This window comes from Mustela erminea, chromosome 12 (assembly GCF_009829155.1).
Source record: "Mustela erminea isolate mMusErm1 chromosome 12, mMusErm1.Pri, whole genome shotgun sequence".
NCBI lineage: Eukaryota > Metazoa > Chordata > Mammalia > Carnivora > Mustelidae > Mustela > Mustela erminea.
In genome coordinates this window covers 48,470,920-48,495,884 of record NC_045625.1, presented here as the reverse complement: position 1 = coordinate 48,495,884, position 24,965 = coordinate 48,470,920, and the positions used below count along the sequence as shown (strand labels likewise).

General features: G+C 38.1%; 1 protein-coding gene across 2 annotated transcripts in view; it reads right to left on the bottom strand.

Annotated features, from left to right (window-relative positions):
- The window catches only part of MLLT3 (MLLT3 super elongation complex subunit), a 278,476-nt gene that overhangs the window by 64,370 nt on the left and 189,141 nt on the right, over positions 1-24,965 (bottom strand). For both annotated transcript variants that reach the window (XM_032308670.1, XM_032308671.1), the window contains exon 5: positions 10,936-11,637. In XM_032308670.1, coding sequence (XP_032164561.1) covers positions 10,936-11,637 — 702 coding nt within the window. The remainder of the gene's footprint in view (positions 1-10,935; positions 11,638-24,965) is intronic.

The following is a 24,965-nucleotide window of genomic DNA, read 5'->3' as shown; positions in this document are numbered from 1 at the left end:
TGCTCCCCATTATTTACAGCCGAGTATCCAAGTGTTGTGGCTACATCTTATTTCTTACTCTACCCCTTTCACTGAACTGTGGTATCCTTACCTAATTAGTCTTCCCAACTAGATTTTTTTCCGGAAAAGGTTTTGTCAGTACCTTAGTGGTTTTCACTTGACATGATTTCTCTCTCAGTAAGGTCTAATTGGTGGTATGGTACAAAAAAACATGGGGTTTGGCATTAGTGAAAACTGGATTCAAATCCTGCCTCTGCCACATCCACATGTGTAAGATGAGAACAAAAGCTATCACACGCATTGCATGGATTTTAAAAAGGCTATCAAGGGGCACCTGGTGGCTCAGTCGGTTAAGCATCTGCCTTTGGCTCAGGCCATGATCTCAGGGTCCTGGGATCAAGCCCCATGTCAGGCTCTGCATTCGGCATGGAGTCCACTTGTCCCTTTCCCTCTGCTCCTCTCTCTCTACTTGTGTTTTGTCTCTCTCTTTCTCTCAATCTTTAAATAAATAATTTTTTAAAGGTATTGAGTCAGTGCCCAGCACACTCTTAGCAAGAATAGAGTTTGATAAGCCTTCTTCCTTCATTCCTGGCAAGCCAGTTTTATAAATTCGTGGCAGGATTCACTTTTAAGATCTCTCTTCATTCTCAGTAAGGACAACATAGAATTAGCTATGTTTGCCATCAGTTCCTTTTTTCCAAGTTGTTTCCTCTGATCAAGAATTGCTTGTCCTTCTTACTTCGCCCCTCACCCCATCCTACTCATGCTTTTATTTCTTCTAAGCTCAGCCCAAATTCTAATTTTGTACCATCTGTACCATCTAACACAGTGTTTATACACAGGAGTACCTACCACATAAATATTTGTGAATGTTACTGAACACTAAGGTAATCAAAAAATATTTTAAAGAATTAAACTTGTTTAGAAGGAAATGTTTGTAGGTACTCAAAGTGATACAGCAGTTCATCACATGTTAAAAAAATAAACACATAAAAGAGCCACAGAATAAAGCACGTGTCAAGAATTTAATTTTTTTAAAAAGTACTGTAATTCTAAACACTGAGGTCCCAAACCAGGGCAGACTATTAATTCATTTATTAATTTTCTTTTAAGATTTTATGTATTTATTTATTTGTCAGAGAGAGAGAGAGAGAGAGGGAAAGCACAAGCAGGCAGAGGCAGAGAGAGAGAAGCAGGCTCCCTGCTGAGCAAGAAGCCCTACATGGGACTCGATCCCAGGATCCTGGGATCATGACCTGAGCTGAAGGCAGCGGCTTAACCGACAGAGCCACCCAGGTGTCCCAATTTATTTATTAATTTAAAGTAACATCTTCCATGCTCACTGATTGGAAGAACCAATATCATTACAACATCCATACTAACCAAAGCAATCTACAGAGTTAATGCAAACCGTGTTAAAATACCAACAGCATTTTTCACAGAACTAGAACAAATAACACTAAAATTTGTATGGAACTATAAAAGACCCCAAATAGCCAAAATGATCTTGAAACAAAGAAAAAAACTGTAGGTGTCACAATCCTAACTTTCAAGATATATTACAAAGCTGTAGTAATCAGAACAGTATGGAGTAACACAAAAACAGATATATAAATCAATGGAACAGAATACAAAGGAGACAAGAATATACAATGGGAAAAATCTCTTCAACAAATGGTGCTGGGAAAACTTGACTGCTACAGGCAAAAACAAACAAACAAATCAACAACAACATACACAAAATAAACTCAAAATGACTTAAGAACCTAAATCTGAGACCTGAAACCATAAAGTTTCTAGAAGAAAACATGGGCAGTAGTTTCTTTTACATTAACCGTAGAAACATTTTTCCAGGTATGTCTCTTCTGGCAAAATTAAATTACCGGGACTTTACCAAAATAAAAAGCTTTTGCACAAGAAGGAAACCATTAACAAAACAAAAATGGGAACCTAATGGGAAAAGATATTTGCAAATGATATATCTGATAAGGGGTTAATATCTAAAATATGTAAAGAACTTATACAACTCAATACCAAAAAGAACCAAATAATCCAATTTAAAAAATGACTATAGGACCTGAACAGACATTTCTCCAAAGAGGATATCCAGATGGCCAACAGACTAACATCAGAAAAATGTAAATCAAAACCATGATGCTCTATCACCTCATACCTGTCAGAATGGCTAAAATCAAAAACATAAGAAACAAGTGTTGATGAGGATATGAAGAAAAAGGAACCTTGTGTACTGTTGGTGGGAATGCAAACTGGCACAGCTCCTGTGAGAAACAGTATGGAGGTACCTCAAAAAATTATAAATAGAATTACCATATGAGCCAGTAACTCAACTATAGGGTACTTATCAAAAGAAAATGAAAACACTAATTCAAAAAGATAATTGCACCCCTATGTTTACTGCAGCATTATTTCCAAGAGCCAAGATATGGAAGCAGCCCAAGTACCCATCAACAGATGAACGACTGTAGAAGATGTGATATATACCACCATTTTCTACCACAATGGAATACTACTCAGTCATAAAAAAGAATGACATGTTGCCATTTGCGACAATATGAATGGATCTATAGGATATAATGCCATTATAAGCAAAAATAAGTCAGAGAAAGACAAATACCATATGATTTCACTCATTTCTAAAACTTAAGAAACAAATGAACAGGATGTGAGAGCGATCTGGCTGCGACATCTGTCACCCCATTGATCGCCAGGGTTGATTCGGCTGATCTGGCTGGCTAGGCGGGTGTCCCCTTCCTCCCTCACCGCTCCATGTGCGTCCCTCCCGAAGCTGCGCGCTCGGTCGAAGAGGACGACCTTCCCCGATAGAGGAGAGGACCGTTCTTCGGTCAAGGGTATACGAGTAGCTGCGCTCCCCTGCTAGAACCTCCAAACAAGCTCTCAAGAAACAAATGAACAAAGAGAAAAGGAGAAACATAAAAAAGCAGACTCTTAAATATAGAGAACAAACTGGTGGTTGCCAGAGGGGAGGTGGGTAGGAGAAATGCGTGAAATAGGTGAAGAAGATTAAGACTACAGCTAACGTGATGAGTGCTAATGTATAGAACTGTTGTATCATTATACTTGAAACTAATATAACACGGTATGGTAATTATACTTGAACCAAAAAATGGTTAAATAAATATGTAACATAACATCACATCACATCACATCCAAGGATCTTATACATTTTCTCTCATAACTAAGAAAGGCAAGAAAATTTCCTTTTCTCTGTGTCACCAATTCTGAATATTTCTCCCTATCCCAATTCCCCCACATCTCTATCCTCTCTATCTTCAGAATTCAAAGGCAAAGTTTGTTGTCCCCAAATACATTAGTAAATGCTTTCCCATCTTCTCCTAATAGAAGGATCTTTGACTTTATCTGGAAGAACATCTCACTGTGCAGTCACCTTTAGTGACCTAAAGTAGCCTCGCAGGGGTGATTTTTCTTTGTGGACCTTGATGCTACCTTGGAAGTTTATAGTCATAAATTGTTACCTACTGAGGACAATTTCTCAAACTTGATGAAATAATTACCTAGACACCAAAAGAAAACCACCCTCCAACCTATGCCATTGCATTATCTTGCCTCATGATTCACAGGAAGCATAGCCTACATTTTGAGTAACTTACAGACAGTATAACCTGGAATTACAAAATATAGCTAGGAGATTCAAAAAGAAGTGATTGTCAGACTATAAGACACCATTTGTTATTTGGTGGCACCTTCTGGGAAAGCCTGATATTACAACTCAGCTCTGTTAAACACAAATACTTGCAAAATCAAGAGAGAGAATTCTGGGAGCAGGGAAACAGTGCTGCTGATGTAATAATGTGAACTCCAGAACCGGGAGAGTCTGCTGTACTTGCAGCAAGCCTGTGTGAGAAGTCAGATTCCTGGACATTTCAAAGCTCCTCCCTCATTTTGGGATGCGTGCCAAACCCAGCTCAAAGGACAGCCTGTCACTTCCTGAGGGCTGTTGGTAAAAGCCCAAATCAACAGGTAGGTCAGAGAACCATGACTCATAAATGGAACAAGGCTATGACATCAAAGGCTTTCACAGCAGTGAGGCCAACTTCATGGAGCCCATCTCTGCAAATGCAGTATGAATTCGTGGGAAAATCAGATTTGCTTCATTCCAAAATTCCTCTTGAGTGAACATGCTAACAAGTGGGATCAAATTCTGGATCCACCAGCCGGCAACTCTGGGCAAGTCTCTAACCTTTGGGCCTCAGTTTCCCTATCTATAAAATGGGGATAATAGTACCTATTTCATAAAGTTGTTTGGAGGGTTAAGTGAGTTAAAATGAGTCAAGTGCTTAGACTGGTGACTGGCACACAAAAAGCACTCAAGACATGTTCAACTACAGGCATACGATGTCTCTGTGGAATGGGAATGCAGGTCACGCAAAGACCATGTTGAATCACATCTTTGTGTCTAAAGATGACAGGTGAGACAATTAGGTAAAGAGCATGGGCCCTGGAGTAAGGAACAGTAGTGCAATGAACAGGCAATGGAGCTCTCTTAAAGGAAGCTCATGGACTTTATTGAGAGATTCAATTCAATACAAGTAAGTAAAAATGAGGAGTGTTGGCAATTACTGATGGTAACCAACTCTGCAATGATAGAACCTCCTGTTCTGTCCACGGCCCTCAGCTACTGAAAGACTTCTAAGGAATTATTTAATTTAAAAACTGAGAAACAATTGAGGCTGAGTATGGTACGCAAACAAGAAAGAGAGGAAGCCCCTAATTCTGTCTTAAAGTAAAAATCACCCTTGCAACTGCTCCAAATTCCTTTTTTGGACTAAGTTAGGAACGTGGCTGAAAAAACCAACAGTTGATTGGCTGGGCCATTTCCTCCCCTCTGCCCATCACATCTTACACAGAATCTACCCGAGGAAGAATTGCAACCCTTCAGATAAATTTACCTCCAGTTATGAAATGCAGAGAACAGGAGTCCAAAATCAGAGTCATCTCCCCCCACCCCCCACCCCCCCACCCCCCCACCAGGCAGGGCAGCCCTTTAATGAATGGCCTCTCCAGCTGCTCGCTCACCATACTTGCAGACTTTACAGCTCTTGCATGTGCTGGAATTACAAGTCATTAAAGAGCCACTTTGAAAACACAATAAAGACCTTCTTCTCTGACTGCCACAACCTTCTTTCTATCCCATAAAAACCTCAGGCCAAGGCTTCAACAGCAGGACGTTTACGGCCAGCTCCCGAACAGTTTAAGCAGGGCAAGGAACAGGGTGGGGTGGGAGGAAATGAGGCACAACAAAAGAAGGGAAGTTTCTTTTTCCTTCTTTTTTTCTTTTCAAAAGAAACTTCGGCTAAGGTGATTTGCAGCTTTTATCCTGTAGCTGAACCACCACCCAACCCTTGGTAAAAGGCATCTGAGATTTCATCCTTTTTCCTCGGGAAGATTTTAGCCAAGAAAGCACTCTGCTGAGGCCAAGTGAGGAAAGACAGGATTACAATCTCTGCAGGCTGAAGTACGTAACATTGTACCAAATGTAATCTGCCCATTTTCAAGGAGAAAGACAATGAAAACTTTTAACGACTGTGCTTTTAAATTACAGTTAAATCTCTATTAAAGCAAGGCAAAAAGCAAAGGCAATGATAAGGAAATTACTACCATAACCAAATCTGCTTATAAACAGTTATTCCAATTTTATTTTATTCTTTTTCCTCTCCTTCTTTGCTATAAATACCAAGCTTCCTCTATCACAAAACAAGATCAACTCCACAGACTTCTCTTTCAGAAGTTGAATTATATGGAAAAAACAAAACCTAGGAAATTATGGGAAAGGCGACAGATAACTTGGGTTCTTTTTAATCGTCAATTAAAGTTGAAACAAGTGAATACAAACTCCAATAATAAACTTTTAGTTGATGCTAATATGATCCTCACCCTTCCAGCTGCATTAGTGAGGTCACTTTCCATAAATGACCATTATGACCCCAAAACGGTAATTTCCTAAACCAAGACAGCTTTACTCCAACAGGATTACCTAAATTCTTGAAGGTAAAATATTCTTAATGCTAACATTTACGGACGTAGTGAAAACATGCTCTTATCATGATTTCTGTATTTGCGAAATGCTCACCCAACTATAAACCAGTCCTTCTGCCTCCCTATCCAACCACCGTGTAACTCTTGAATTCTGTAGGGGGGAAAAAAATCACTGATGGGCTTTCATGTGATAATATTAAATTTCTTTAGAAAAGAAAAAACACTTCAGGGATTGCAAAACGTATTTAAAAATTATTCTGTGTAACATTAATAACCACCCAAAGGTAAGTCATTTCTTCGGATGTCTCCCTTTAATAGGAACAAGAATAAAGAAACAACTGAGTGCCTCCCTAATGCAGTGCTAGCTATGTTCTTGTCCTTTACCTATTTTAATTTAAAAGCTAAAAGATCCTGGGAAACTCTGGATTAACTTTTGATTTAAAACTTAGACTCTTCATCCTGTATTTTTCCCGTTACCATGCAACAAATGCGTATCAAGGCCATTTGCCTCAAGACAAAATTCAGAGCAATAGGACATAGATGCCAAGTACTTTTTCCCCTGAAAAACATATAACCCACACCCTTGAAAAGGGACTCTAGAATTCTACATTATTTTTGAAGAGCAAAAGATCTCTTCCAAAGCTATAGGTTATAAAGATTTCCAGAAGCCACATCATACATAATCATAGTTAACTAGTATTTTTTGGTTAACGTGATACATACTTTACCCAGACTGACAATTTTCATAATAATACTACGTAATAAACACTATTATGATCTCCATCTTACAAAAGAATTAAGAAATACAGAAGGTTAAAAACGTTTGCCTAAGATCCCTGAAGAGCTGGGGTTCAAAACATAGCCTGTCCAACACCACAGTATAAACTCCTAATTATTCGATTACTTGACTACCTACCTACCTGCCTAAGCACTTACTAAATGATCCCTCAAAAAAAACACGTAGGCATGGATGTACTTCTACTTTTCTATGCAAAGTACAAAAAATCTTAACCATAAAGAACCATATGAATCACAATCTGAGCTTCCAAATCCATCATAATAACACTGATTTTATTCCCATATAAAAAACCTGAATCTACCTTAATTATGGGAAAAGGTTCTTTAAAAAGTTTTTCCTTTTAATTATAACTAGAATACACTGAGGTAAGATGTGTTTGCAGGTTTACCAGCTAAATAATCTCTTCTCCCTCACCCTTCTTAATTCTTCACACTTTTCCAATTTCTTTTTGTCTCTTTCTTCTGTTTCGAAGTCCATGATTTCTGCCTGCTGTGTCTAAAATTACCCCCACAACCCCATCTGCCATAAATGAACACAAGTCTGGCTTATATTCAAAGAGCAAAGCTAGGAAGCATGTTAGTCTTTATCCAGTAAAGACCTACGGTCATCTTACCACACTTACTCAGATGCAGACACACTCACCATCCAGGACATCGTGAAGTTGGACCTCTGAAGTTGGGCCTGTCTCATGCTATCAAATTTGTTACTGGCCAAGGGAGGATCTGGCCTCCTCATGGCTCTTCATTGCAGTGGCCTCCCCTTCTGGTTTGCCCATAGGAGAGACACCAAGTAGGAAGAAGGCCAAACAAAGGTGATTTCTACTACTGGATAAGGGAATTTCAGTCCCTTTTTATCTCCCCTGCTCACAGAAAGGTGTTTTGGGCACTGGCTTATTTGGAACCACTTTGTCAATGCTCTTTGTCTTCACCACCTACACACAGAGAATTAAACCAACAACAAGAAAAAGAAAAGCACTACTACCAGAAAACTGATAAAGAAAGTGTATCTGTTGGGTTTTATACCCAAATAATGCCCAAAAGTCTTTAGTGGCTTTCTCTATACTGATGTGCAGAACCCATTATAAAAACTCCTGTAGCAATCATCGGATATGTGGCTCATGAATTCTTTTTGAAACCTTTCTACCTATTGCAAAGAATTACAATTCTAACTCCTCACTCCAAAAGATTTTTTAAGATATTGCTTTGGGGGCATCTGGGTGGCTCAGTGGGTTAAAGCCTCTGCCTTCGGCTTGGGTCATGGTCCCAGGGTCCTCAGATTGAGCCCTGCATTGGGCTCTCTGCTCAGCAGGGAGCCTGCTTCCTCCTCTCTCTCCGCCTGCCTCTCTGCCTACTTGTGATTTCTGTCTGTCAAATAAATAAATAAAATCTTAAAAAAAAAAAAAGATACTGCTTTGGATAAATACACTAAGTTGAACATGAAGTTTATGAAAAGCTATATCTTATAAATCATACATAAAAGGAAGGGAGCAAGAGATTAAAAAACAAGAATATACAGAGTTACCTAAAGAGAATGATTATTTGGGATAATTTCATGAAGAAAGAGCTTTGCTTTATGAATGTCATTTGATCTTCTCATAAATTAGCAAACATTCAAGAAAGATGCCTTTCAGAATTTGACCATGACCTACAATAAGGAATACACACATCCCATGAAATAAAATTTTTAAAAACCATTACTTACCCTTGCTAGTTACAATGCATTCTGATTTTTTTTAATACTGCTGATGACATGCTAAATCGGTTTCATGGCTCACTAGTGAATCACAAGCCACTATTTGAAAACCTCTGCTCTACAAGAATCACAACATGTCAGAATACAGAAAGACAAAGTTGCTAAACCTGACAATCTTGATGGACTAATCACACCCCAAGAGGCTCAATGAACATTTTAGTGTGATCTGAACTAAAAGTCAAACATACAAAAAAGAATTTCCAAATAACATCTGCATTAAGAACAAGTTTTGTATTAAGAAGAGCTTAAGTAAAAAGCACAGAAGGAAAAACAGATGTTTGAGATACTGAACAAACCCATCAGTTCTCATCTTCATTCAATAAACTATCACTATAAAATATGTACCAAACACTGGGACAAATGACCCCAATATCTTGTATTTTATATGCTACCCTAACTCCCAATCTGATTTTTTTTTTTTTAAGATTTTATTTATTTATTTGACAGAGAGAGATCACAAGCAGGCAGAGAGGCAGGCAGAGAGAGAGAGAGGAGGAAGCAGGCTCCTTGCCAAGCAGAGAGCCCAATGTGGGACTCGATCTCAGGACCCTGAGATCATGACCTGAGCCGAAGGCAGCGGCTTAACCCACCGAGCCACCCAGGCACCCCGCAATCTGATTTTCTTTTAATATTTCAAGGTTAGGGGGGCACCTGGGTGGCTCAGTTGGTTGGGCATCTGCCTTCGGCTCAGGTCATGATCTCCAAGTCCTGGGATTGTGCTGGCGTCGGGCTCCCTGCTGTGGGGAAGCCTGCTTCTCCCTCTGCCCCTCGCCCTACTTATGCATGCACACTCACTCCCTCTCTCTCTCTCACACATTCTGTCCCAAATAAATAAATAAATAAATAATCTTTTAAACAGATTTTCAAGATTAGGGATGCCTCTGTCAGTTAGGTGACCGACTCTTGGTTTCAGCAAAGGTCATGATTTCAAGGTTGTGGGATGCAGCCCCATATCGGGCTCCATATTGAGCATGGAGTCTGCTTCAGAGTCTCACCCCCTACCCCTCTGCTTCCCCATTCCCTGCTTGCTCACACTCTCACTAAAATAAATAAAAATGAAATCTTAAAAAAGTCTTTTTTCAAGATTAGCTGTAGAGGGTTGCACAGAAGGAAGTAGTCTCTTGCCAACTGGGATCAGTACCAACGCCAAGTCCTAACCCTGGCTGCCCTTATCTCCAGCACAAATGCAGGATAGAGAATCTGCTACGAAGTTCCCTCATCTCTGCTAGCATTTGAATTAGGAACATGTATATGGTGAACCCATGGAACAGAAAGAGAAATATTCTCAAACGGCTAGTAAGTTTTAGTTAGACACCTTCCTTGATCATTGTTTAGAAATAGTGGCAAGCCAAAGTAAAGAGATTATTTGGACTGATCATGACTAATAAGTAACTAAAGGTGGCAAAAGTTTGTAACAAAGTGAGCGTGATTTCATAGTAAATAATGTTCTTTCTCCAGAAATGGAACGTAATACCTTTTAAGTTACTAATACTTCTGTTGATAGAAGCATTAAGATTTCTTACACCGGTGGAAAATTAGGACAGATAATGTGAAAATTCCTTTCAACTCAAAGAAATATGTAATTATTAGTTTAAATCTCAACATTAGATAACATTCTGGAGGGGTGTTAGATGGTCAGATCGTCTTTAGGCATCCACAAACGATAATCCTACCAATCGGCAAAAACGTAATGAAGATTCCACTCCCCGCCCTCTCCCAAATCAATGGCTAGTCAATGAAAACAAAATTAAATGTTTCAAATTTCAAAATACCACCACCTGGTTTCACGAGTACATATGTAAGTTGACATCTAGCAAATTATTCATTTTAAATCGGTATGAATCATTGTGACCTCGATTAAACTAAAACTGTTTGAAAAAACACTATTACCAGCCTGTAAACAAATTACTTCATTGCACCAATCAAAAACATCAACATTAGAGCTGCACCCCAATATTTCCTAACTTTCTCTTTTAAATTCATTTTCTCATATATTCAAGTTTTATTGCATTCTTCTCACTTTCCTAAACCAGCAATCACTGAAAAGCACAGTAACTAAACTCTAATGAGCATCTCGGTTTTTCTACTCCAATTCAAATGGCCCATTATTATACTATGGAATGTATCTCTCCTTTAACAATTTAAATCACTGCCCAAATGTGTGCAGATCCTTTAACGATTTCATTTCCTTCTTTCCATTAGTTAAGGAAATTCATTTCTAAGCACTTCCATGCTACCATTTTATGGCTCAGCTGTCATTTTCTTCCCTGGCTCCTTATCCTGCAGCCACGTGAAACAGACTCTGAAGACTAACAAGGGAAAGGACAGAAACCAACAAGGCTACTCACATCAGATTTGGAGGACATGTTCTCCTCCACGTCGGAATCGTTGGGATCCACGATATCGTCAAATGGCGGTAACGTTGATTTCTTCTTCTCGGAGGTCTCACTTTCAATTTTAACCTTTCCCATCTTGACATGAGATTTATCTTTTATCTGTTTTTTGTCGGCAGAACACGTGAGAATCAGTGGTGGCGCGCTAGAAAAACTCTTAAATAAAGCCTCTGAGCTACTCTTTTTCCTTTTTTTGGCAGAGAGTTCTTCGGAATCTGAAATGGGGGGCCTTTTACTAGGAGCCTTCTTGTCTTGCTGTCCACTGGTGATGGTGAGTAAGTTACTGTCCGGTTTTGGCTCTTTCGACATGGGTTTCGGTTCCTTGAAGGCCATCTTAGGAACGATTTTTTCTTCTTTCAGTGGTTTGTTTTCTTTGGGTTTCTTAGAGGATTCTTTGGAAGATTTGTTGTGATCCCTGGAAGGTTCTTTGAAGGCACTTTTATGTTCTCTGGAGTCTTTAGAAGGTTTTTCCTTGTGCTCCTTCATTAATTTGTGAGGCTTTGAAAAACTGGTGCTGCTGCTGCTGCTGCTGCTGCTACTGCTGCTGCTGCTGCTGCTGCTGCTACAGCTGCTGCTGCTGCTGCTACTGCTGCTGCTGCTGCTGCTGCTGCAGCTGCTGCTGCTGCTGCTGCTGGTGTGGATGCTCCTGTTGGGGTCCTGCAGAAACGGGACAACAAGATGCGACTCAGAGCTGTGGAGCAAGCGGGAGGCGTCAGCCAGCATCCTGGCACGTCCCACCTGCACGAGAAGGCTCTTTGCCAACCAGAGCCTCGATCTAGAGGGGGGGACAGGGTGCATGAGGAGCACCATGAGCAAGGGGCACAAGGGTCAAAGAATTCGGGGAGGCCAGCTGTCTACCTCGTCCCAACAAGCGTGGCGCTCTAAGCATCTCAGGTCAACAGTTGCTCACTGAGGGCCTGTTCTGGGAGATACACAGAAGCCTAACACATGTCCCCTACTCTTATTAAATAGGACACAGCTAGGAGTCATGCTGGTTCCAAGAGCCACCGATAACATGCCAGGACAACAAAACCAAGGGGGTCGTTGATTCCATTGGGGCCACTGGACAAGAATTATTCAGAAATGTGGGGAGAATTCAAGCCTGAACTAGATACTCAAGAATAAGCAGGTAATTACCAGGAAGAGAGGAATGAGAAAGTACTTGGAGAGCAGGGACTACAGTGTACCACAACAATGAGGGATCAAAGCACAGATTATACTTGGGGAGCAGCATTCAGCTCCAGCGAAGATTGAGAAGGAGGCAGAAAAATAGCCAAGGGTCACAGACAATATTAAATTTTAAATGGCTTCTTACTATAAAGAGTCACAAGACTCAAGAAAGAAAATAATTCTCAATTTGAGAAAAAAGGCAATTATTTTTTGCCATCCAAATTTCAACAGTTAAGAAATATGTCTCCCATCTACAAGCAAAGAAAAGAAAATTAACAGAAGAAAGATTTGATCTGATAGTTATTAAATGGACTGCAAAGTCCTTAGTAATTATTGTTGTGTAATAGTAAGGAAAGAGTTCATCACTGCCTATTCCATTCTAAATGTTCTAAATGTTCTAAAATTCACTCATATAAGTACCCCAGAATATATAACCTACATAGAACCTTTCTATTTAGGAACAAAATTTAAATCCATATTTAATGTATTTGTGAACCTCTACCATTAATAATAGTAAGAGTAAGAAACAGAAGTAGATCCTTGACGTGCAAAAACTCATATCAAAACTATAAAAGAAAAGCTCTTTCTTGCTTACTTTAACTTCCTAATGGGACCAATGATGAATAAATGTCCAAATTTTCAATCAGAATTTACATCTCCATGATTTCCTTATTATGCTGTACCTCTAACTCACCCACTTAAAATCAGTGACATGTAACCCAATCTTGTATCCTTTCAATATCTGGCATGATACAGAAAAGATACTGGGCAGGAGTTATGCTTTTCCCTAAAATGAACAACATTTTAAAAATCTATGCCAAAAAAAAGCGCATATATATCAATAAACATCAGAAAATAATACCCTATATGAAGGAAAAAATCAAAACTAAAAGGCAACCTACAGAATAGGAGAAGACATTTGCAAATGACATATCTGATAAAGGATTAGTATACAAAATATATAAAGAACTTCTAAAACTCAACACCCAAAAAGCAATCCGGTTAAAAAATGGGCAGAAGATATGAATAGACATACATACAGATGGCCCACAGACACATGAAAGGATGCTCAATATCACTCATCATCAAAGAAATACAAACCAAAACTACAATGAGGTATCACCTCATACTTCTTAGAATGGCTACAATCAGAAACACAAGAAATGACAAGTGTTGGCAAGGATATGGAATAAAAGGAACACTCTTGCTCTGTTGGTGGAAATGCAAACTGATGCAATCACTGTGGAAAACAATATGGGGGTTCCTCAAGAAGTCCAAAATAAAACTACTCTACAATCCAGCAATTGTATTATTAGGTATATATCCAAAGTATGCAAAAATACTAATTTGGGGACACCTGCGTGGCTCAGTGGGTTAAGCCTCTGCCTTCGGTTCAGGTCATGATCTCAGGCCCTGGGATCGAGCCCCACATTGGGCTCTCTGCTCAGGAGGGAACCTGCTTCCCCCTCTCCCTCTGCCTGCCTCTCTGCCTACTTGTGATCTCTGTCAAATAAATAAGTAAAATCTTTTAAAAATAATACTAATTTGAAGGGATACATGCCCCTTTATGTTTATAGCAGCATTACTGATAAGCGTCAAATTATGGAAAAAGCCCCAATGTCCATCAACTGATGAATGGATAAAGAAGCTGTGGTATAATACATACACGCGTGCGCATACACACAGACACACACACTGGAATACTATTCAGCCATAAAAAGAGAATGAAATCTTGTCAATCTTGTTGTTTGCAACAATGTGAATGGGACTAGGGTTTTATGCTAACTGAAACAAGTCAGCCAGAGAAAGACAGATACTGTATGATTTCACCCACGTGTGGAAAAAATTTTTTTTAAGTAGCCCAATGTGGGGCTTGTACTCATGACTCTGAGATCAAGACCTAAGCTGAGATCAAGAGACAGATGCTTAACCAAAGAGCCATCCATCTAGGCACTCCTCTATATGGAATTTAAGAAACAAATGAATATTGGGGTGGGGGAGGAGGAAAACCCAAGAAATAAGACTCTTAACTACAGAGAATAAACAGATGTTTGGGAGGGAGGGGAATGGGTGAAATAGATGATGGGGATTAAGGAGTACACTTGTGATGAGCACCACTTGTATGCAAGTGAGGAATCACTCAATTCTACACAAGAAACTAACATCACATTGTATGTTAACTAACTGGCATTTAAATAAAAACTTGAAAAAAAAAGGTACTACTCAATGAAAAATTATTGTTCTATGTTAGTAGTGGGACTATGTATTTTTTCTTCTCACAATTTTTTTTCTCATTTGCTCAACAATAACAACAAAATGACAAATACCAATTATTCCATTTATTTTTCTCAAGTGAGCATTTGGTTTCAAACTTCTAAAATGGAGAAATTTACTATGCAATGACATGCTTTTATGCACCAAACTAGATAATTCCTTACAAAACATCTCAATTGAGATTTAAAAGCAGAATGCTAAAGATAGTATTCATATTACTGAAACTACATTATTTTATAAATTCCATTACAAGACATTTCCTGGCATGTTAAGCAATACTATGAATAATTAAAATAAAGTGTAATGGACAAACTAAATTAAGGAAGAACATTTGAAATCTAATATCCGCCAGTTTTTTTTTAATTGGTTTGTTGACTCACTGAATTTCGATAATTTGCAATCAGTAGTTTCATTACGACTCTTGAACACCCAAGCATTGCTGCTTAATAATCAACCTTCAAGGAATATTATACATATTTTTTAACGTGACTCTTAAAAATACAGATTTTTCACCTACCAACATGTTTTCAAATATTAAGCATTAAAAAATAGTAAATTTCAGTACCAAAAAACACCAAAAGAAACAAAAAAAAAAACTTCTACAGAGGTCCTTCCATGACTTTTAAAACCCTTTCATAGGACAAACAAGAATTCTTAATGCAAAGTCTGTAGTGGTATATGACACAGACTTTTTTGTGACAGAAAGTTTAAATTCTTGGGACACCTGGATGGCTCAGTGGGTTAAGCCTCTGCCTTGGGCTCAGGTCATGATCCCAGGTCCTGGGATCGAGCCCCGCATCAGGCTCTCTGCTCAGCAGGGACCTGTTTCCTCCTCTTTCCCTGCCTGCCTCTCTGCCTACTTGTGATCTCTCTCTCTGTCAAATAAATAGATAAAATCTTAAAAAAAAAAAAAAAGAAAGAAAGTTTAAATTCTTGTCTTAATTACATACATATGATGTTAAGTATAAAACTCCAGAAATTTTATAACTTTTAACTCCCACGTTGGTCTAGGTATTTAATGCCCACTGTCAGCTTTTCACCAACCCAAAAAATCTTCATAAAAGCAAGGCACCCAGCTATTCTAGCACATGCCCCTTGACCAAGAAGTTTTCTTTAACTTAAGACAACTGAGAAGTAAAAAGAAAACCATATTCCGTAACAACACCCCAGATAAATAAAAATTCCAGGAATAACGAAAAGGTGGAAGAATGGTCCCTAGTATACTGGACAACATTTTCATTGTCCTTGGCCTTGTGGTAAATGGCAAAGTTCAGATGTACTTTCCCCTGACTCCATAGTCATACATGCAATGACCATACAACAGAGACTTAGATGCAAAGTCAGGAATTAAACTCAGAGTAAAAGCTTTTACTAATTCTCAGCCTAGCTATCCCATATATATTGAAGATCAGGTCACTGGCTTTTTAAAATTTTTATTAAACTATTAATGTCAAGGGTGCCTGGGTGGCTCAGTGGGTTAGGCCTCTGCCTTTGGCTTAGGTCCTGATCTCAGGGTCTGGGGATCGAGGCCGCTTCGCGCTCTCTGCTCAGCAGAGCCTGCTTCCCTGTCTCTCTCTCTCTCTGCCTGCCTCTCTGCCTACTTGTGATCTCTCTCTCTGTCAAGTAAGTAAATAAAATCTTTAAAAAAAAAAATTAACAGCAAAATGAAGTGCCACTAAGCAGAACAGACTAAGTACCATTCAATGTGAAGTTTACGCGTGCGTGTTGTGTAATTCAAATTCTCTTTGCCTGAGGCTCATTAGGACAAACTGAATACCAATATTAGGGAGTGCAAGTGTGAATAATTCAAATTTCAAAAATTTATGGCAAATGAGTATTTAAACATACATATACATATTTTCACTAACTTTACTACCTGTCAATATAGGATACAGTATTTTCTTTTCTCTCAGATGCTACTGAAAGCTTCCTTGTTTTAATTTTCTGGAACAGAATGGGTCCTTTTAATGTATAATCGCTCCTAATACTACTTGTCAGCAACTCTAGTAGATAGCTTGCAAAAAGGTCTTAACTAGTGGACAAAATAAGGTTTCTGATTATATGTGGCTTTCGATTACTGTGTTATCACCAGGTCTTCTTCCTAATACCACTGATAATGCAAAGCTGATTCTTTCTCCAGCTCCTGTCTCTTCTCTTTACTTATGCTGTTATTTTTGGTCTCTGTCCTACTTCAACTAGCTTCTGCGTGGTGCAAGATTTTCAGATCATTCTTATCTTGTTCAGTGAAATTTGAATATGGACAAATAAACTCTCCCAGAAGAGTTATATTTATCCAAAAGTAATAAACTCTCCTCTAAACGTTTATTTGTCCACAGTACATCTGAAAAGAAACTGTAGATACTGTAATATAGTCCAAGAGGTTATGCATACGAAAGACTGGGTAAAGGAGTCAAAGACAGGCTTTCAAACTAAAAATCTCTCCTGCTACACCACTGAACACATGACAAATGGCTTGGAGGGGTGAAAGACCATTTGAAGCTAAAAATAAAGTATAAAAATTCAGGATTCTGGGAAAAAGGGGGACCTTCAATTTGACTTACCTCCCCCATCTTTAATCCCAAATCCAACCCACTGACCTTCTTGAACCAGTCAGCCCTGGGAACCAGCAGATTGTGAATGGGGCCTGAAGAATGTGGCCATGGGATTACAGGCATCTTGAAAGAGGACTGATACGGGGCTTGCTTTACTCTGGACTCTAAGTAAGACTCAGAAGAGCTGGGCACACAGATAATGTGCACAAGTATGGTCAGCCTCCCTGTTCCGAAGGTATTCAGGAGGCGCTCAACTGGAGGGAAAAAGGAAAAGAGTGGTCTTCTCCTGAGGCTGGAAATGCAGAGAGACTGGAAGGAAAGTAGAGGGTCTCCTAGGTGTGTACACATGAAACACACAACATGCCTGCTTCTACAGTAGAGGCTGAGATGCCTGTACTGTTCATCACTTTTAGAATTACAAAAACCTAAGGTCTCCTAACAACTCAACCTGAACTCCAACACACATATAAATAACATATCTAAGGGCTGGTGAGAGTAGGAGAGAGCAGACCTACCAGATTTTCTGAAGAACACAGACGAAACAGTGAGGTTAAAAATAGTATCATTAGTTCAGAATAGGCACATGGAGAGTAAAAAACAGTTTCTATGGATTTAAAATATTATGTGAAATAAAATGTAAAACTGAAACCCTCAAGCTGAATAATTTAGTAGCTAAATTAAAGGACAAGACAGACTTTAGATGATGGTATTCAGATCAACTGGAAGAAATCTCAGGCATAAAGTAAAGATACAAAAAGATGAAAATCATTAATTGAAAAGAGAAGGAACCTGAAGAACAGACTGAGGAACTCTGACTGATGTACCACCCATAGGAAAAGTTCCAGAAGAATCTCTAGAAGGAGGAAAAGGAAAAGATGGGAGTGAGGCAGTAAAGTAATATGGAAAAAAAGGAAAGACTAAGTTGCAACCTCACATGGCTCTTCAAAGATCCAGGCAGGACTAGTGAAAGAGACACACTCCAGAACATCACGCTAAAATTCCTCAACTTTAATGATAAAAAGAAAACTTTACAAATTACCAGAAAGAATAATTACTTAAAACTAAAAAAGAATGAAATTACATGGGACTTTGTAACAGTGCAAATGAGAAGAACAGTAAAACTGAGAGCGCTGAGAGAAAAAGCAGAACCACCCAAACATCCTACACATACAGTCAGTGTGAAAGAAGTGTTTGCCAAAATTTAAGGATTCAAAGAGCACATCACCCACTGCCCCATCTAAGAAAGGATTTGAGAAGGGATTTTAGCAAACAGTAACTGAATTAGAAATGAGACCTTTCATGTGTGGGAAGATGGAGAGGAGAGGAAATAGGAGTGCAATGTACCTTACTTTCTATATAGAACTAAATCCAAGTAGATAATCAACAATCTGGAATATGTAATAGAAGTGCTGAATGTGAGTTACACACACACACACACACACACACACAGCTAACCAAAATCTGGATCTAAAAAATTAAATTATCTCTGTAGAAATTCAGGTATGTTAGAGACGGTTGGAGTATTAAGGTGAGGGGAAATGTTGGTATCATTTTTACATGGCAAAGTAGAAAAAAAATTGGATTATGGGCCATTGAAAGGGAAAGTGGCCAATAATGAAATGGAAAAGTACAGAACTGCCACATAAACAGGAGGAAACTCAGAAATGAACATCAACATGAAAATGAAAGTGAAATCCAGAAAAATGGAAAAGTCACAAATATAAATAATGAACAAGGCAAAAAGTAATAAAAATCAAATGTTACTCACAGAATAAAAAAGGAAGTTGGATTTTCCCACTGAAAGACAGATTGTTAGACTGGGTTAAAAAGACAAAGGGCATATACAGACTGTTCGTAAGAAATACAACATCAAACAACTGAGAACAGTTTCAAGATGAAGGAATGGCCCAAGAACTATCTGCTAATTGGCCCCAAAAGAAAGCAAGCATGAGTGCTACATTCATATCACACAACGTAGAATTCAAGATTAAGAGGACCAAAGAGCATAAACAGTTTAAAAGCTATACCATATAAACCAAAAGGTATTGAATACTTAAGAAAAACTTGAAAAACATTTCACTGAAACAAAAAATCACTATATCTTTGTCAGAAATGGACAGATTTAAGAAAATGAGGTAGACATAGTGAACATGGCGGAAACAACCCTGAAATTTGATTTAATAATTATATATAAAACTCTCCATCTCTTGTACAGAGTTTATAATTTTGTATGTGCCCATGAAACAATGAAAAAAAAAAAAAACAATTGTAAAGGTATCATAAAATGAACTTTAAAATAATCTTTTTGGGGCACCTGGGTGGCTCAGTGGGTTAAGCCTCTACCTTCGGCTCGGGTCATGATCCCAGGGTCCTCGGGCTCTCTGCTCTTCAGGAAGCCTGCTTCCCCCTCTCTCTCTCTGCCTGCCTCTCTGCCTACTTGTGATCTCTCTCTGTCAAATAAATAAATAAAATCTTAAAAAAATAATAATAATCTTTTTTAAATGCTTGAATAGATTATATTGATTGGTCATACTCTAATAAAATTAGAAAAATCAAGACAAATCAGTCAAAAGAAAATAATGAAAAGATCATGTCATGTAAAAAAAAATCTAGCACCACAGAAAAGCATATGCTGAAAAGAAAATGTACACTTTTTATTGTATTTATTTTAAAAAGGAAAAGAAAGGGCAAGGTGAAAGGGTCACGGGAACCAAGCTTAAGAATACACTTAGTACTCACTCTGAAAAACTAGAAAAAGATCCATAAATATGCAATTATAATACCAAATATAATGAAGAAAGTAAAAGAAACAAATTTCATGAACATTTATGCTTTAAAATAATGGCCTTAAATGTATATTTAAGGTTCAAATTTTAAGGAGAAATTTACCAAGTTAATTCTGATTTAAAGATCTACAATTGCTTTTTAAAATCAACTAGAAAAGGTGAAATTTCTTGTATTTAAAATCATGATCTACTATAAAAGAAATAAAATTGAGGGAATAGTCACTTACAAATATTTCAAAATGCACAGATAAATACCCCCAAAAAACAGCTACAGAGTTGGGGTGGGGGGGAGGTAAGATTAGGAGAATGGTAGAGCAAAGTGGACTGCTGATAATTTTTATGGGCTTTTTAGCATCATTTGACTTTGTAAATCTTCTATGAAAATATATTAAGACTGTACAACAGAAAACATCTCAACAACAACTGGTAAAACTAATGAGGAAAAAAAATTAACCAAAATTAGGAACAAGGCTAAAACTGGAAGTGACAAGGCCCAAAATATAAGATTTATCAGTCAGCGGGTAGGGAACTAAAAGAACATTATGCAAGTGGAAAAGAAATAGTACTTGAGAAGAGCAACAGGGGTCTTTCATTCACTAACAATCTAAATGGCCTGTACATAAAAAGCACATCAAATATTTATACATATATATAAGGAAGAAAAAGAAAAGTCTGCCGTTACCAGGAAACAATGCTCTGGAAGGTTTTACTTGTTTTTATTTTATGTTTTATAATGTTGCATCATTTTGGGAGGTGATAACCAGAAGTTAGAAGGAACTCTACAGTATACCTGCACAGATCAGGGAAGAAAAAATAAAGCCTCTTCTAGACCTAACCAGGGAGGAGCAAGAGACAGATTGAGAAAAATGAAGAATCACATCCTCAAATTCCTCCATTTGCCTAGATCTGTATACTAGTCCACTAATAAAGATGTAACTCCACCTACAGAAATATAGCAAAGGCTGGCTTTTGCACAAATGACAAAAGATACAGCAATCGCCCTCTTAGGTAAGAGTAAACCAACAAATAACATGAAAGACAATCAAAAGATGATACTGAGCATTCAAGGACAGAATCTAGAAGAGTAATGGATTCCCCTCAGCCATACCAGGTGGAGTTCTGCCAATTCTTTAAGACAGATTGGTCCTCATAACAAAAGCAGAAGAGACATACTTGAGGACGTTAAGGAGAAAGTGTGTATGAACAACTATTCATTTTAGTAAGATCAGCTGGTAGCAATGTGGTAGAGAAGCTCCAGGTGGGTACAGAGTGAAAAAAGGCCACTTAGAGGACTAATGCCCTGGGGCGATGGTGATCATGGAGGCAGTGGAAATGGTTTACTAAATGCTTACTAGTTCAGACTCTGATGTAGCAAGCCGCTTTGTAATGACTAACTCAACAGTCATGTGCAGTAGCTATTATTAGTTCCATTTAACCAGGGAAGAGTCTGAGGCACAGAAATGACATGCCCAAAGACCAATCTATAGTTAGTGGTAGAACTGAGATTCAAGCCCAGGTAGCCGGGCTCCAGGGCCCATACTCTCAACCAGTAGACTCCTACCAATATTTCAGAGGTTAACTGGTTTTGAAACCAACCTGCCAACATAACCTGAGCTGGAAATGAAAAAAGGATGGGTGGAAAGGAAGAGGGTCTCAAAGACTTTAAAACAACCACACTGAACATGCCTGCCATCTAGACAGAACCACATAAAGGAACTTCAACTTAGTTCCATTACAGGGGTACAACATAATAGTTTTTGGAAGGTGGCAAATCACTTCTTCTGAAATCAGAGGCTCTTCTATACATGTGTCATACGGCTTAAACTTTGAGTCTTTCATTACCAAATAACTGTTTTAAACTTGACATTAAAATGGCTAAATTCAGAGGGCTTGTGTATACCTCCAATTGTTACAAAGAGTATTACGAAAGTGCAAGATCCATCTCATCTCACAATTCAACGTTTCGAATCAATGTAAAAGCCTGCCACACTACATAATTTGAAGTGGCAGAAATGCAGAGTGCTCAAATAAAGGATCACCCCCATAGTGAGAGGTAGGGAAGTCACTGAATCTGAAAACTAAAGGATCCCACAAGGGCCTCCATAAAAGGTATTTAAAAAGAAGAGGGAATTTGAGAAATTTAGCACAAAAACATGGAGGCAATTTTAAAGGCCCAAAACAAATGAATGTGCAAGGAAATACAGTAACAGTGCCTACCTTAGCTGTCAAGAAACATTTTAACTACTTGTAACTGTGCACCGTGTTTACTCATTTTCAACTTATAGAAACTAATCTAATCAGCTTGAACACTTGCTAAGAGACTTAAATTTGTCAGTAAAATGGAGACCATATCACCTAAACCATCAAGGTCAACTTGATGATTGATGATTAAATAAATTTAAAATATGTAAAGTTCTGTGTGTATGTCTATTTGTATGAAACTTACATAAATAATTTACTTCTTATAATTAATGTGCTTGGCACATAGCAGAAACTCTGTAAGTGCTTTCATTACTACTATTATTACTACTACAGATAACCAAGAAAACTTAAACTATGTTATGTGACACAGTGTTATCAAGTGCGACAATGAAGAAATAAATGTCTGCATGACAAACGTAGAAGGCAGAAACAGGAACAGAGAAGGGAAAGAAAGGGACGTAGAATACTCTGAGCTTCCACAGTTGAGAAGCAAGAGGCACCATCCAGAGTTGGGGGAACAAAAAGTGAGGTTCTAGGCTCAATATCTTGAAAATTAGGGACACCTAGCTGGCTCAGTCAGAGGAACATGCAGCTTTTGATCCTGGGGTTGTGAGTTTGAGACTCACACTGAGTACAGAGGTTACTTAAAATAAAGTCCTTAAAAATGTGTATATCTACAAGTTATATCCAAGACAAGAATTTAAAATGGTGTCACATACTAGGAGGAAAAGGAGATGGAGCAAATGGGTTAGAGTCTCTTATAGAAAGAGAAGCAAAAGCATATAGTTGGAAATTCTGGGCAATAACTATAAAGCTTTAAAAAAAAAAAGGAAAAAGAAAAAGGAAAGGAAAAATGAGAAAGGAAAAGAAAAGAGAGAAAGAGAAAGAAAAGAGAAGACACAGTTAAATTGTTTCCTTCCAAGAAGTGGAAAGATCAGGAAAAAATACAATACAGGACTTCTGGGTTTTGCTAAATACCATCCTTTGCTATTTAATTCTTTCAAACCATGCACACGAATTATTTTGATATAAAATAAATGTTTTCATGAACTTTTACATTCTCTCTTCTTTCATGTACCCATTTGCACTTCAGGGACTTTGTGAAATAAATTTTGCATTAGAAAAAAGATTAACTATTGAAGTAAATGACCACTATCTTCCTGTGTTTTACAATTTGTTCTATTTACCTACTGATGTAGTCTGAAAGTCTTTTTGTTTTTGTTTTTGAGCAAACTGCAATCAAGCGCTAATCTACAGATTTAGCTTAGGATACTTAGATTCCATTCCGAGTTTTATTCATTAGACTTACAGAATTTAAAGATGAAGAAAATAATCTGTAAATCATATTTACAATTGAGAAATGGAACAGATGAACATTCTTTCAGTTCTAAAATGAAGAGAAAAGGTAGTATATAAATTTTCATTTCCCTAGCCCTTTGTTCAAAAGCACTAAAAGTAAACCCAATGAATATTTTCTTCAATATTAAAAATATATCGAGGGGCGCCTGGGTGGCTCAGTGGGTTAAGCCTCTGCCTTCGGCTCAGGTCATGATCCCAAGGTCCTGGGATCGAGCACCGCATCGGGCTCTCTGCTCAGCAGGGAGCCTGCTTCCCTTCTTCTCTCTCTGCCTTCCTCTCTCTCTGCCTGCCTCTCGGTCTACTTGTGATCTCTCTCCGTCAAATAAATAAATAAAATTTTTTTAAAAATTTATCAAAGTACTATATTTGCATGTAAATATAAATGTAACTGTAAAGTATCAATGGCAAAAATATTCAGTATTCTACAAAATAATATTCCAAGGAGACAAAATTTTAAAATGCCCTCCTTTCTCAAATGATGACTTTCAGCTATGTAGTATATACTATAAAGTACTTTTGTTTCAGAATCCAATCTCGTTTAAAATGTTCCTATTCATAGACCATTCCCTGACTTGCTATGGCTTAAATTTGAAATTATACTTAAATACCGTTAACAGTTAGTTATATTTAGAAGACTTTGCAGTTTCAAGTAAACTTCTGTTTACTTATGTGGTTTGAAACTAGAAACTTGAAGTAATAATTATAGCACTTCTCTTTCTAGGTTTATATAAATCTAGCCTTGTACAATTTCCTTTTTCTTCAACAAGCTTTAAAACATATTGGCCAGATCATTGTAGTCTTCTCTTTTAGTACTAGCTAAATTGCTGACAATGAGGCTTGATAAGCAATTGTTACTCATAGAGAATAGTCAATCTTCAACATATACGGGGATGGATTAGCTGGGAGTTCCTGGCACACAGAAATTCAACAAATCATTGCAAAAATAAAAAATCCAAAAGAAGACACAATTAAATAATAGGGAAATATAATCACAGTTATGCTCTCTTGTCTCAGTAGTTATTCATTACAGCTCAGGTCATGATCCCAAGGTCCCAGGAGCAAGTCCCACAGGACTCTTTGCTCAGTGGGAAGCCTGCTTAACCCTCTGCCTGCTGCTCCCCCTGCTTATGCATGTGCACACGCTCTCTCTCTCTCTCCCTGACAAATAAATAAATAAAATCTTTAAAAAAAAAATACATTTTGGGCACCTGGGTGGCTCAGTCAGTTAAGCGACTGCCTTCAGCTCAGGTCATGATCCCGGAGTCCCGGGATCCTGGGATCGAGTCACGCTTCGGGCTCCCAGCTCCACAGGAAGTCTGTTTCTCCCTCTGATCTTCTTCACTCTCTCTCTCACTCAACTGAGCCTCCAGCATATGGAAAGACCTATATTAAAACTAGATATACAATGGTTTCTGGGGGAAAAAACCTAACTTGGGCAATATGGTAGACTCTTTGGGAACTCTTACTATAAGACAATTAGATTTTGGATAATTATAAAATTCCTCCTTGCTGGGCTTATTTTTAAAAAAGAAAAACTCTGGGGTGCCTGGGTGGCTCAGTGGGTTGGGCCTCTGCCTTCCACCCACATCATGATCTCAGGATCCTGACATTGGGCTCTCTACTTGGTATGGAGCCTGCTTTC